Genomic DNA, 13,221 nt, shown 5'->3' with positions numbered 1-13,221 from the left:
TGATCATAGAGTCCTGGGTGAACAATAGGCTTTTGATGTAACCTTCTGTTTCCTAAACCTCACCGGTAATTAACTACATGAATGAACATAAGATAATTTATCCAGTAAGCAGTTTGTGATAAACTTTAAAGAGACATATAGACAATGACATTATTGCACCCAAAATTCATCTACATGTTAATATTCCCTTTTGATATCTGAATCAATAGCTATAGTGACAGACAGGAACTGTCTGTTTACATGGCCAGCATCTATAAGTAAACACATATAATTAGCATCACCTCTAATTTTCTAACAATACAGGTTTTCATTTCAAAGTTCTAGCCTATTTAGCATTGGATGGCCCTAATTACCATTTGCATACTTTCTAACGTGTTTAAAGGTTGGCTTTGGGTTAGTTAGTCTGCAAGCTGTTTAACCCTTTCTGGCCATGTGTTATACTTTGTATAAGATTCATTTCAATTATATAACAGTGGTAGCAATAATGATTTTCATGGTTATATTTTAATTAGACAACATCATATATAGGAATGGTGCATATAAAATGGAGTAGTGCAGTGGAAGGGAAAGCATAGGGCATCCATCTCTTCTAAGACTCTACACAAGGCTTCTGGGTGAAAAGTCTATATCTGCTCTGCAAGCATGGGCGGCGGGTGAACAAGCTGTTGGGGGAGGCTAGCTCCCGCCCCCTCCCCCTCTGCCCAAGCCCCCCCTTCCGCCCCCACCCCGTCTGCCCCCCTCCCCTGCCAGAGCCCAGAGTACCCCCTCCTGGCCCCCCGCGAACCCCCAGCCCCGGAGTACCGGATGGGCAGTGCAGCTGGAGCGCCCCCAGCCCCAGCATGCTCGGCAGGCAGTGAGGCCGGCACAGTTCCAGCACCCCCAGCTCCGGAGCGCTGGGTGGGCAACACAGTTCCAGCACCCCCAGCCCCAGGCCTTGTCAGCACTGGCACCAGCCTGCCTGCACCAGCCTCTCTGCCCCGGAAGAGCGGGAAGGGAACTGGGAGTAGGCAAGAAAGTCCTCGAGGCAGAGCATGGGCGGGGCCATGTCAGGCACAGCCTCCCCCAGCCCTATGATCCCCACCGCCTATGTCTGCAAGGGCCTGATCCAAAGCAGATTGACTTCAATGGGTTTTGGCTCAGGCCGTAAATGCTTCTTGGGATAGGCTGTAAGGTTATAGCACCAAAGCCTTTCAGCTGTGTACAGATGTGCTGAATCGGTTTGTTCCAGCAGTGAGGGGCTCAGGTCTGCTAAAAAGGATGAATCTCATTGAAAGCCCTATAGTGCCTGATAAACAAAATAGATGTGCGTTACAGGAGATGGGCTTTTTGGTAGCACATTAATAGTTAGTAACATGTTAATATTTTAACAGCCATACATATTTACATTCATATTTACAACTAGTGGTGTGTTTAAACCCTTCCCAGTGTTTTGTTGTTAATGAGGGAGGCCATGATGACGATGATGATTTTGTAAGTGCTGACAGCATGCTTGGTTCTGCACAAGACCTAGACCCAAATCCTGTGAACACCTAGGTACCTGTGTGACTTTACTCACATGAGCAGTCCACTCAGGGCCAGTGGAAATACTCTCCTAGGTAACATTGTGCAGGTTGATTTGATTTTTCAGGATTTGGGCCATGGATATCAAGACAGTCCCTATCCTGAATAGTTTATTCTATCTAGAAATCTGTTTCAACCCTATTTCAATGAATAAAAATCTTATTTTATGCTCTGGGCATGATCCAAACGCAATGGAAAAATCTCTGAGTTCAGTGGACTTTGGATCCGGCCCTGATTGCTTTTAAGATTGTAGTACAGCTAAGTCAAGTGCCTGCATTTTATTTAGTGTATATCAGGGGAAAAGATGTTTTACATATTTATATATATATATATATATAACATTCACAAAATATAGCAATAACTGAAGTAAATTTATAATACTTCCTTTCATTTGGAAGAGGTATAGAAAAGTACCTGGCCAATACAGTACCATTAATCTATTCTCTTTTCTCCTTTCTCTCTTTACTTCTCTCTCTACAATAGAAGTGGAACAAAAAGGTAATTAAATACCTTTCAAATTATATATATTACTTATTTATAGGCTAAGTTATTTAACAGTTTAACGTTTAGTTGAAATACCTTTGTCATTAATTCTCACTTTTTTTTTTTTGGTTAAAGTTTATTTAGTTTCTCTGCTGCTCAACTTCACAAGATAATATATATTTTTGGCTGAAAAGATTTACTGGTCTAGTTTTCTTTCTCAATCTTCTACTCTAAAAACATGATTTTTTTTTTAAAAAAAGACCTTGTAGACACAGTGCCCCATACATTAGCTACCGTAAAACAGTCACAGCTTCATTTGCTCCACTGGAGTTCTGTCCATTTATACTAGCTGAGGTTGTGGCCCAAAATTTCGTGTATCATTTGAATTTGTGATTTTTCCCATGTTCTCTCTTTTTTCAGGGGGCTTAATCAACTTCTGCACTGTTGAAAATAATTGGTTGACTTCTAATCAAGAAGTGATAATTCAACTGCCCTGTATACCAGCCCCATGCTAATAGAAATGTCCAATGGGACACTTGTGCCTGCCCAGTTGTTATGTTTCAGGTCATCTTCATACCGCAATCACACACACAAGAACATTGACTCAGTTATAATATGTGATGAGCCCCCTCCAACTCACACTGACGTCAATGGCAAAACTCCCATTGACCTCACTGAGAGTTCGGTCAACCCCCTTGGTATTGTGCCCAGAACTCACGTAGCTTAAAGTCATTCTTCCATGTCGATCTGCATCAGCACAAGGGTCCGCCACTGGATCAGTTGCAGGAGTAGGACCTCGGTGTGCACTTGAAATTTACTTGGTCTCCATCAATTTGTTTTTTATATTGTAATATCCCGTAGCACTCCCTGTATGCCAACACACATACATTTGTAGTATATTCTTCCCTTAATACAGATGCATAACTCCAGTGAGTGAGAGTTAAACAGGACATCAAAGGGAGAATGTAAACCCTAGACTGCACTGTAGTTTGCTATCACATGCTGCAATCATTTCACTGCTTGCCAGGTTGTGCTCTGGCCCACGCTGTGTGTACTGCACTGTAGCACATAGTTCTCCTTCAGCTTATCAGTCAAAGATAAGATTTAAGTGTTATTTTAATTCTTACATCGGCAGGGCACATGTGCTGTGCCTTCTCCTAACCTCTGTCCATGCAACATATCACCCTAAAATCAAACCAAGCCAGCTGATCCCTGTCCCATTTCCATTCTGAAGTCTGAGCAGCAAAGCACAGCTAGCCAAACCGTTCCTGTATGCTCCTCTCATGTAACCGTAGAAGGTATATGTTTTAAGTTTGAATATTACTGTGTTTAACAGGACATTTTTAACTGATTAAAATCTAGACTTGGGTTCCTCTCCAGTGAACTTTATTCTTTTCCTTCCTTTCTTCCTTCCTTGCTTCCTGTCGTTTCTTTCTCCTCTCAGTATTCATCCATTGTTCATTTTTAATTGTGTGGACTGCATGTTCTGTGTGTTCTGTAGCAGCTTCAAAAATCATATTGCTAGTTATGGCCCATACTAGGGTATTTTTGTCTTCCTATTTGCTTTCAGTGTTCCTTTGAGTTGCCAAGGGATTTGCCTCTGTTTTGCTATGGTACCTTTAAAATATTTAATTCCACCTGGGCTATAAGGATGGGATTTTTTTTTTAATTTCCATTTCTAGGGCAATCTTCAGCAGACTGTTCAAATTAAATATATGGAACAATTCCCTAGAAATTTACCCCTTCCCCTATAGGTATAGATATAGTGTAGAATATAATCTGAAAATACAAACCCATAAACCCCTTGGGAATACATATTCATTTCAGAGTTTAGAAAGGCGTATAGTCCAAGTAAGTACACTAGTAAAAATAGATTCCAAAAGCAGTAAGAAAATGAACTGATGTTGATTGAAAAGGCAGCAAAAATCAATATGGAGGAACACGTCCTGTTCTAGACCACTCACTGCCTGTGGTGAAGGTAACCTGCAAATAGACTACATTTGTTGTGGGCTGATCGTACTCTGCTGCAGAGCTATGAACAATTAGAAGTTAATGCCAAACCATCCGAGCTCTTTTTAACTTTCTTTTTTTGTGTTTAACTCTTTTCCCCTCCAACAGTTTTTCTTTGTCCTGGCCTACTAAAAGGTGTATACCAGAGTGAACATTTATTTGAGTCAGACCATCAGTCTGGGGCTTGGTGCAAGGATCCTCTACAGGCTTCTGACAAGATTTACTACATGCCCTGGACCCCATACAGAACTGACACCCTGACGGAGTATTCTTCCAAGGATGATTTCATAGCTGGGAGACCAACGACCACCTATAAGCTCCCTCACCGGGTAGATGGCACTGGATTTGTAGTGTACGATGGGGCTTTGTTCTTCAACAAGGAGCGAACCAGGAATATAGTCAAGTTTGACTTGAGGACAAGAATAAAAAGCGGGGAGGCTATCATAGCAAATGCCAATTACCATGACACCTCTCCTTACAGGTGGGGAGGCAAGTCCGACATAGACCTAGCGGTGGATGAGAACGGGCTATGGGTAATCTATGCAACAGAACAAAACAATGGCAAAATTGTCATTAGCCAGTTAAACCCTTACACCTTAAGGATCGAAGGGACGTGGGATACAGCCTATGACAAAAGGTCGGCTTCCAACGCTTTCATGATCTGTGGGATTTTATATGTGGTGAAGTCGGTGTATGAAGATGACGACAATGAAGCCACAGGAAATAAGATAGACTATATTTACAACACTGACCAAAGCAAGGATAGTCTGGTGGATGTTCCCTTTCCAAACTCGTACCAGTACATCGCTGCTGTGGATTATAACCCCAGGGACAACCTCCTTTATGTATGGAACAACTATCATGTGGTGAAATATTCTTTGGATTTTGGACCACTGGACAGCAGATCAGGTAAGGTTCTGTGCTAAGTTTTGCTTTTGTCTTCCATTATCTATAACCTGAAGCTGGTTTGTTTTTTCTGTGAAGTTAAAGTATATTTCTCTTTGATTGCCTGTGTGTGTGCATGACTTAAGGCCTAGTTCTCCTCACCCTTAATGCTTAGCTGCTTCAAAGAGACACTTTACTGTTTACAGAACATTTTCTTTATAGCTTACTTTGAAAATAAATGGAAATAGGAATAAATTGTCAGTGATAAGCCTGAGCCAATCTTCAAATATCCAAGTTCCTGTTCAGATCATCAGAATCACCAGTGGAGATGCCTGTTTCATTGTATTTATTCTATCCATGAATCCCCCTTGCTTTTATGACCATGCCAGAACATTACTTTTGTGAAACATAGCTCAGATGTTGCTCTCATCGTAAATACCATGGGGCAGATCCTCAGCTGGTTTAAATCAGTGTAGCTTGCAGTGAAGTCAATGAAATATTGAAGAATGACATGAGCTGAGAATCTGAGCCCAGATATTTGCGTGCATATGTGCGCGCGCACACACACGTTTTGTTTGTTGTCCTGTGTATTCGTGATTAATTTCAGAGTAGGAAACATGATCCAGACTGGTGGCACCTTAAAGACTAACAGATTTATTTGGGCATAAGCTTTCGTGAGTAAAAACCTCACTTCTTCGGATGCATCCGAAGAAGTGAGGTTTTTACTCATGAAAGCTTATGCCCAAATAAATCTGTTAGTCTTTAAGGTGCCACCAGACTCCTTGTTGTTTTTGTAGATACAGACTAACACGGCTACCCCCTGATACATGATCCAGACTGGTTTTTCTTGTTTTTCTGGGTCATTCATGTTGCTGTTCTGTTAAAAAATAGTTTGGGTTGGTCATATTGTTTAAATCTTAATAGAAGGAAATTATATTCCATGACTAAGTAAAGACGAAAGCTTATGGTCCAATACGTCTGTTAGTCTATAAGGTGCCACAGGACTCTGTTGCTTTTTACAGTCCAGACTAACCCGGCTACCCCTCTGATAAGTAAAGACTGGAATCCAACTTCCAGTGGATTTCCATCAGACATCATCACCATAATTATATTTGGCTGATTTTTTCATTAATTTGGATCAAATTCTTCCTTGTACATAAGTGTAAATCCGGAGTTACTCCATTGTCAGTGAATTTGGCTCTAATTCACTAAATCATGCAGAAGTCTCAATTATTTTCTTTTAGGTTTTAGTGTTTACTCCTATACAAACTATCTGCAATAATGATTTAAATTCAGTTTATCTATGATAGATTATATCTTTCCTGAATGCTGAGCAGGTAACAGGAAAAGTAGAATTAATATAATTTAGAAGGTGAATCATTTAGTTATTAATGTGTTATTTTTTTCTCCTAAAATGTTACCATTCTGTTCAATACGATGACAAAGAAAAGACTATGGGCATGTCTACACGAACACGTTAGTTGGCAGAAAGCTGGGGTCTGAATCTACCTTGCACTAGACTGAGGCACACTCACTGTCTCTGTGGACCCTGATACCACACTGTAAAAGTTCCCTAAGCACTTTGGTCTGCTCCCGGGTCCAAGCTAGGTAGATCAAAGTGCACTACAGAACTTTTAGTGCACCACGGCAGGGGCCATGTGGACGCTCAGGACTTGTCTATGCTGCCCTGCAGTTCAGACTACAGGCATCTGAATAGAGGTGAGCACCAAAATGTTGTGCTGTAACTCCCTGTGTGGATGCTGCAGGCGCAAATTAAAAGGTTCCCAGTTCATATTAATGTAGTCGTCTTCTAAGAGGACTTGCAAAGTAGGAACCTAACTGTAGGACAGTGTAAGACATGCCCTTCGGCAGGGCTGTGGAAGGATGTTTCGCGCCCTAGGCGAAACTTCGACCTTGCGCCCCCCCCCGTCCCTGAGCCCCCCCGCCCTGAGGCGCCCTCTCCGCCCTGAGGTGCCCCCCCGTGGCAGCTCCCCACCCCCCACCCTGAGGCACCCCTCCCCCGCCCCAGCTCACCCCTTCCCCGCCTCCTCCCCAGCACTCCGTCGCTGCTTCACTTCTTCCGCCTCCCAGGCTTGCGGTGCCAATCAGCTTAGGCGCTGCACGCCTGGGAGGCGGGAGAAGTGAAGCAGCCACGGCGTGCTCGGGGAGGAGGCGGGGAAGGGGTGAGCTGGGGCGGGGAGTTCCCCTGTGTGCCGCCTCTCCTGCCCCCCTTGCTGCAGGAGGCCCTCCCCGCGCTCCACTGCCCCAGCTCCCTCCGCCTAAATGCCGGCGACGACCGGGGCGGCCGAAGATCCGGCCGCTGCGGTCTCTGCCAAAGAAAATGGCGCCCCCCAAATCCTAGCGCCCTAGGCGACTGCCGAGGTCGCCTAAATGGTTGCACTGGCCCTGCCCTTCGGGGGCGGAAGGCTAACGCGGAGTAGATTTACACCCCAGGTTGCTGTAAGCTTAAGTGGTTCCTATAGACAAGTCCTGAAGAAGTCCCGAAGAAGTAGTTCAAGGTCTTTAGGTTGCAGGAGAGGAGTAATACAATGTTCTGATCCATCCATTTCTCTGTATTCAGGCTGTGATTCGTGTGCACAACAATACTTTTAGACAAAGAGATTTTAAATGAAATTGTGACTTTGCAAATCTGGGAATGAGCAGAAGTGAAAATAAGTTCCTACAGCAAAATGCAGGGAAATGAGGAGAAACATGAGACAAAAGACCCGGAGTTGGAACTGTGAGAAGGAAGAACAAGGAGAATGTAAGGGTATTGATCTATGAAAGATTTCAGATGGGGAGAAAAAATGAAAAGTATTGCTTCACTCCACAAGTTAATGATGAGCACATACTTTGTGAGTGGTGGAGTGAAACGGAACAATATGTGAGTTATTGGTCATCCGAAAGGAGCAAAAATCAATTGCATTCTTTTCTTATTCTAGTGTATTTTATCCTTTTTGAGAAATCTTTTCCATATACTTCAATGGAGTCGGTGCTGTCCCTTTTCAGATGGTGGCTGTGGACAGTAATTGAATCTGTTACAAAAAAAATTAATCTCGCCTTCAGTGAAAAATGAGGTGGTTGCAGGTTTGTGAACAAGAGAAATATTTTTTTTTGTTGTTCTTTCCTTTCTGAGCTCAGAAGTTCAGAGTGAGAACTGAGCAATCTTTGGGGCTATTTGGATGCTGTGCTTAGTGTTGCTTCATTATAGAGGTAAGGGCTATTCGTGACATTTTGATCTGGATTTGAAGTTCCCCTCATTTTAGAAGAGTTTCGGTAAAATTAAATATTGAGTGAAAATTAAAATTGCAGGTGGAAAACATTTTACTGGGGGAAAATATTTGTTGTGGAAAATGGCAAGAATTGTTTGAGATTCACTTCAGGTAATTTTGCAGTTGCAACAGGGGATTGACTGTCACCAGCTTTAGGCCTTCCCCTTCCTTCCCCTCCTACCCCCCAAAAACCTCCCCCCTCCTGTTTGCAGTTGTTCCAAAGCATGGAATTTAACCCTGTTGGAATACATCATCCTGTGATGTCACAGGTCTCCAGGATTGCGTGGGACTTGTGAGTTATTGATCCTAAAAAATGATGCGTTATCAAATAGAGAGCCAAGATGGGCCAAGGACCCTTCACAAAGACAAATAAGTGAACTTGGCTGCAAAATTCCCCACACAGCCTCATTGGTGGGGTCATTATTTTACTTCCAAATCCAACAGACTCACTCATTTCTAAGTGAGTAGGTGAGTCGACATTTACTAGACTTGTACATTTGGATGTGTTTGTGGATAAGGGAGAGAATCTTCATTCTGTAGAGAATGTCTGTGGCTCTTTCCTTCTCTCATGAGTTAAGGCCCAATATACTGCACTTTGAAGTCAATGGGAGTTTTTTACGTTGACATCAGTGGGTATTGGATCAGGCCCCAAAATGTCACCTTTAACAAGGAACAGCACAACAGCTGAGGAAGTGGACAGCAATAACAGCTGTAGCAGTCTGGTAAGCAGTGAAGGAATCTGATCTCTTTCTAAGAAAAATTCATGGATAGCTTAATATTTGTTTTTCCTGTTTTAAAAATGCCTGAGATGTACAGCGCTTTTACAGCCAATTGGTGTCTTTAGTCCAAGCACGAAACAGTTAAGTAGTACTTTCCTCTAACGTCAGAATTTCAGAGTAGCAAAACATGTAAACAATATGTGTTTAATTAGAAAATAAAGAAAAAGATGATAAAATTGATGGGGAGAATTGCCTGTTAAAAATTAATTAGGAGAGAAGTTTAGAAAAAAAGGCCTTTGGAAAACAAAAGTTGCCAGCAACAAGAAAATTGATTTATCACACAACCTAAATAGCGAGTAGCATATTGGAAATATATTTTAATAAAAACTCCAAGCATACAAACATAAAAACAAAAAACCAGGTGTTTGAGTCTTTGCTTTCCTTGAGATAATCATTCTTTTTACCTTCTCTCAAAACAATCTAGAGGAATAAGTCTTTTAATTGCATCCGTTTGTTTCCCCCCCAATTAATACTTTTTTGTGGACTTTAATTGAAAGGTGCATCTCCAAATGTAGCTTTTATACACATTGGAGAGCACTGCTATAAAAATGTTTTCTACATGCGATTGCTGAAATGAAACAACAGGCCTTTGCTCCTTGCAGGGAATCGGTGGCAAAGGATCATGGGAATTCAGCAGCTTGGCCTCTGTAGTGATTTAAAGAAGTAGACAAGGGGGCACGTTGAAATCTTAGATCTGTAGCAAAGTCAAGAGAAATTCAATTGAGCTGGAGACAGCCAGTTCAGTGCTTTTTACAGAGTGAAACCAAATATTGATTTTTTTCTCAAAAACTGCTAATTAAATGCTGCATTTTAAGGAGTTTCCTCCCTTTGTTATTTTATTGGGAGCTGGATTCAATTACTGTAAAGGAATCTTTTGAAGAAAGGTCGGCTTAGGGTCCACAAAACCTATGAAGCTGATTGTTAACCCATATCTCCAGGAGGTGATATTGGATAGAAGGATATGATCTATCCCTCCTGTTCTTCAGTCTCTACTGGGGCCATTTGCTTCATGGATGCCTGTCGGTGGATTGGTCCCTTCTTATATCGATCTTCTGCTAGTCTGGTTCCTTGCCTGTTGGGTGGAAGTAACATTGAAAACGACTCTCCACTTCCATCAGTATTCTCCATAACAAATGCTCCAAGAACTTCAACTAAAATAATAGTGTTCATGTTCTGGTGTACCGCTGGCAACATTATGCTCCAGAATTGAGCTGAGGACAAAATTGTGAGTGGCGCACATGAAATAAAGACCCTTTCCTGTACCTTTTATGATCCTATTAACCCGAGCTATTCATTCTGATCACCCCCATCTGGTGACCCAGATGGCATAAATCATCTGAAAAACCCCACCCTTGTCTCCTTCTGTACTACTGGAGTAAAACAAGGATGGCGTTTGGACAGTTACACCCACGGGTAGGGTGTGGTTTATCCTCCACAGCAGCAGTGCTGCCCCTGCCTCCTCACCGAGGAGCAGTCCTTGAGAACTCCACTCGTTATGTGAGGTCCTTCGCTCTGCTCTGTACCCCTGTAAGAGACAGGTATAGTCTAGCCTGCTGACATTTGAGCCTGTAGGTGTAAGTAAATGCTACTCAGCGTGACTGAGACCTGCAGAATTGATCCGTGAAGCCCCAGCCTGTCCCATAACAAATGCTGGGATTAAAAATAATTAATGATGCTTGTCAGGATTCAAGGCCATGCATCAAATTCCATTCTTACCGAAGTGGGAATCCAGAGTAATCTCACTGGTTTCAGCAGAGTTATTGTGGATTTACACCAATGTCACTGGGAGCAGAATGATTGTACCAGAGCAATCTGTCCAGAAACAACTGTTCACCCTCTAGAGAAGAATTTTCTGTTGTACTTTAGGTGTAATTCATGCTGGGACATACATATGCAGGGTTCAGGGTCTAGTCTAATGCAGTCCTTTTTGACACAGATGGACTTCTGCCACTGGTGAAAGGTGTGTGGGGGTGGGGTCGGGGTGGGGGGGGGCATAATTTCTCCTGACCTGTACACTCTTACAGTAAGGAGTGTAGGGCTCTCCGATGTTGTATTATTGCAGGGAGTTAGTTACATATGACTGTGCAGGACACAGTGTCAGTTTTGAACAGCTACAGTCAAACCAATGAATTCTTGAATCCATTTCTCAAGACATGTCCAGTTTCCGTATTCTGGGCAGGTGAAACAGAATAACATATATTCTGCTTACCTCTTCTGTGGCAGAGCTGAAAACTAGTTGGTTTGAGCTCTGACATCACTGCAATTAACTGGAGATATCTACACTTCAGTTAGCCTCCCTTGAGTCAGAGCAGCCAGGCTGCAAAATAACTCTTTGAGCTGCACTGAGTGATTGGAGCAGCTGCTGATTTGTGCTAACTCAAGCTGTCGCTAGACCCCTGCTGGGCCAGCAGGCTTGAATTTAAAGTGCCATCACACTCCAGCTAAAGATTCTTGCCTGTGTGTGGGTGTTAGGTTAGGGGCAGCACTTGAGTTAACTCTGCAATGAAGACAAGCCCTTAAGCTTACCCTGGATACAATGGTGGTGACATTTGTTGGCAGGGGAAACATTTTGAGGAAGTGTCAGTTGTTGTGGGTGCACCCTTAGTTGTGAGGGCATTAGCTCTCCGGGTGTTAAAATGCTTTGCTTTCTCAAGCTCTTACTGGGACTGGGTTCATCTGCTGCTCCTAGCACTTCAAGAAACAGAGGTGGATGGAAATGCCCACAGTTGGTTGGAGATTGCCTCCTTTACTCATGGCAGTGGCCCACACCTTTGTCAGTCAACAGCCACACTTCTGTGAGGTGTTCTAGCCAGGCTAACTCTGAAGGCCCTTGAGCAGCGTAAGCTATTATTGAATGGGGCTGCATGGTCTTTTAGGTAGGCTAGAGGCTACCAAGAGCATGTTACAACTATGCCGCCTAATCCACACTGGTTGCACAGCCTTTCTCTGGAGTTGATTACTATCTGTAAACTCTAAATGGTCTAGCTCCGAGTTACCTTAGAGACCACCCATAAACCCTGATGTGACACCTGAAACCTGCCCTCCTTAGGGTGAAACCTCCCCGAGCAAGATTGGCTGGCGTGCAGAATTATCTCCTGCTGGAAATCTCTCTGAGTCTAAGCATATCTATTTTTAGAACATGATGCAAGATTCACGTTTTCATTCAGTCTTTTTTTAGTAACTGTGAGTGTTGGAATTTCCTTGGCAGTCAGTTTCCTAGCTGGAAACCCTCCACTCTGATTCTGGTCTGTTCAGGATAGCTGATTAGTTTGCTTTAGTGGGCTTAGAAATATATGCTTCCTGTTTTGGAGGAAATGTTTTATTCTCTTGATCTAAGCTATGCCCAGGAGCCCATCCATTACAGTGCTGTGTACCTGACAAACGTGAAATTAATAAATAGTTATGCCCATCTGGTAACATGTAGCATTCATATAATGCCTACATGTGTGTTGGAGACTTCTATATATTGTATATTAGCACTGTGTTTTACCAGGCATGCAGTGAAATGTGGTACTAAACTATTGTACCTACCTTTGACATTTAAAAAAATGCACAGAATGCATGTTAAACTTTTATCCCAGGTTTGTGTTTAGTATTGGAGTATGCTCTCTTGACGTGTGATGGCAACCATTTAATTCAGTAAATTCCCCGGCTTTTCTTTGTCTTCTTTTTTTAAGCAGTTTTACAATGCAGATAAGGTGAACCCTCTGTCCTTAAAATATGCTAATTAAGTGCATTTGCGTCTCAGTTAAAAGATGTGGCTGTGTAGTGATGAATAAGAACTTTAAACACATATGACACCTCGTTAAAATGTAATTTTCACATCATAACTCTGAGCCCTTTACTTTGACAGCTGAGTAATGTGAATGGTGGGCAGAGAATCTTGAACATTTTCACAGCAGTCACGTGCTAATAGGTAGCTGAAAGCCGCTTCCTGCATTGTTCAGCTTGAAACATCCTTGCCAGGGAAATACATCAAGAGAGCTGTAGAATTTTAAATCACGCTTGGGTACAGGATATGAATTGCTACAGTTTCAAGATCCCAGGGTGATAAGACACATTTCCTGTCTCTGAAATTTAATCCAGGCTGCATTTCAAAATCCAAACTGAACCTTGGTGTTGTACATCTCCTTATGCTGGATGAGGGCAATATTTCAGGGGGCTGCTAGTTGTTAATTGCAGATGATTCTGTATTTTTATTTTCCAGTTGATTTCCTCTGAGCATCCCTAGC

The 13,221-nt window shown here is 42.6% G+C and overlaps 1 protein-coding gene across 28 annotated transcripts in view; it reads left to right on the top strand.

Annotated features, from left to right (window-relative positions):
* Nucleotides 1–13,221, top strand: part of ADGRL3 (adhesion G protein-coupled receptor L3) — an 802,265-nt gene that overhangs the window by 484,683 nt on the left and 304,361 nt on the right. For 24 of the 28 annotated variants that reach the window (XM_054030154.1, XM_054030153.1, XM_054030156.1 and 21 more), the window contains exons 6-7: nucleotides 2,044–2,058; nucleotides 4,162–4,962. In XM_054030154.1, the coding sequence (XP_053886129.1) occupies nucleotides 2,044–2,058; nucleotides 4,162–4,962 (816 nt within the window). The remainder of the gene's footprint in view (nucleotides 1–2,043; nucleotides 2,059–4,161; nucleotides 4,963–13,221) is intronic. The other 4 variants (XM_054030130.1, XM_054030138.1, XM_054030134.1 and 1 more) reach the window with 1 other exon arrangement.

The sequence above is a fragment of the Malaclemys terrapin genome, chromosome 5 (genome assembly GCF_027887155.1).
Source record: "Malaclemys terrapin pileata isolate rMalTer1 chromosome 5, rMalTer1.hap1, whole genome shotgun sequence".
In the NCBI taxonomy this organism is placed as follows: domain Eukaryota; kingdom Metazoa; phylum Chordata; order Testudines; family Emydidae; genus Malaclemys; species Malaclemys terrapin.
The sequence above is the reverse complement of the archived record's forward strand: the minus strand, read 5'-3'. Positions and strand labels throughout refer to the sequence as shown.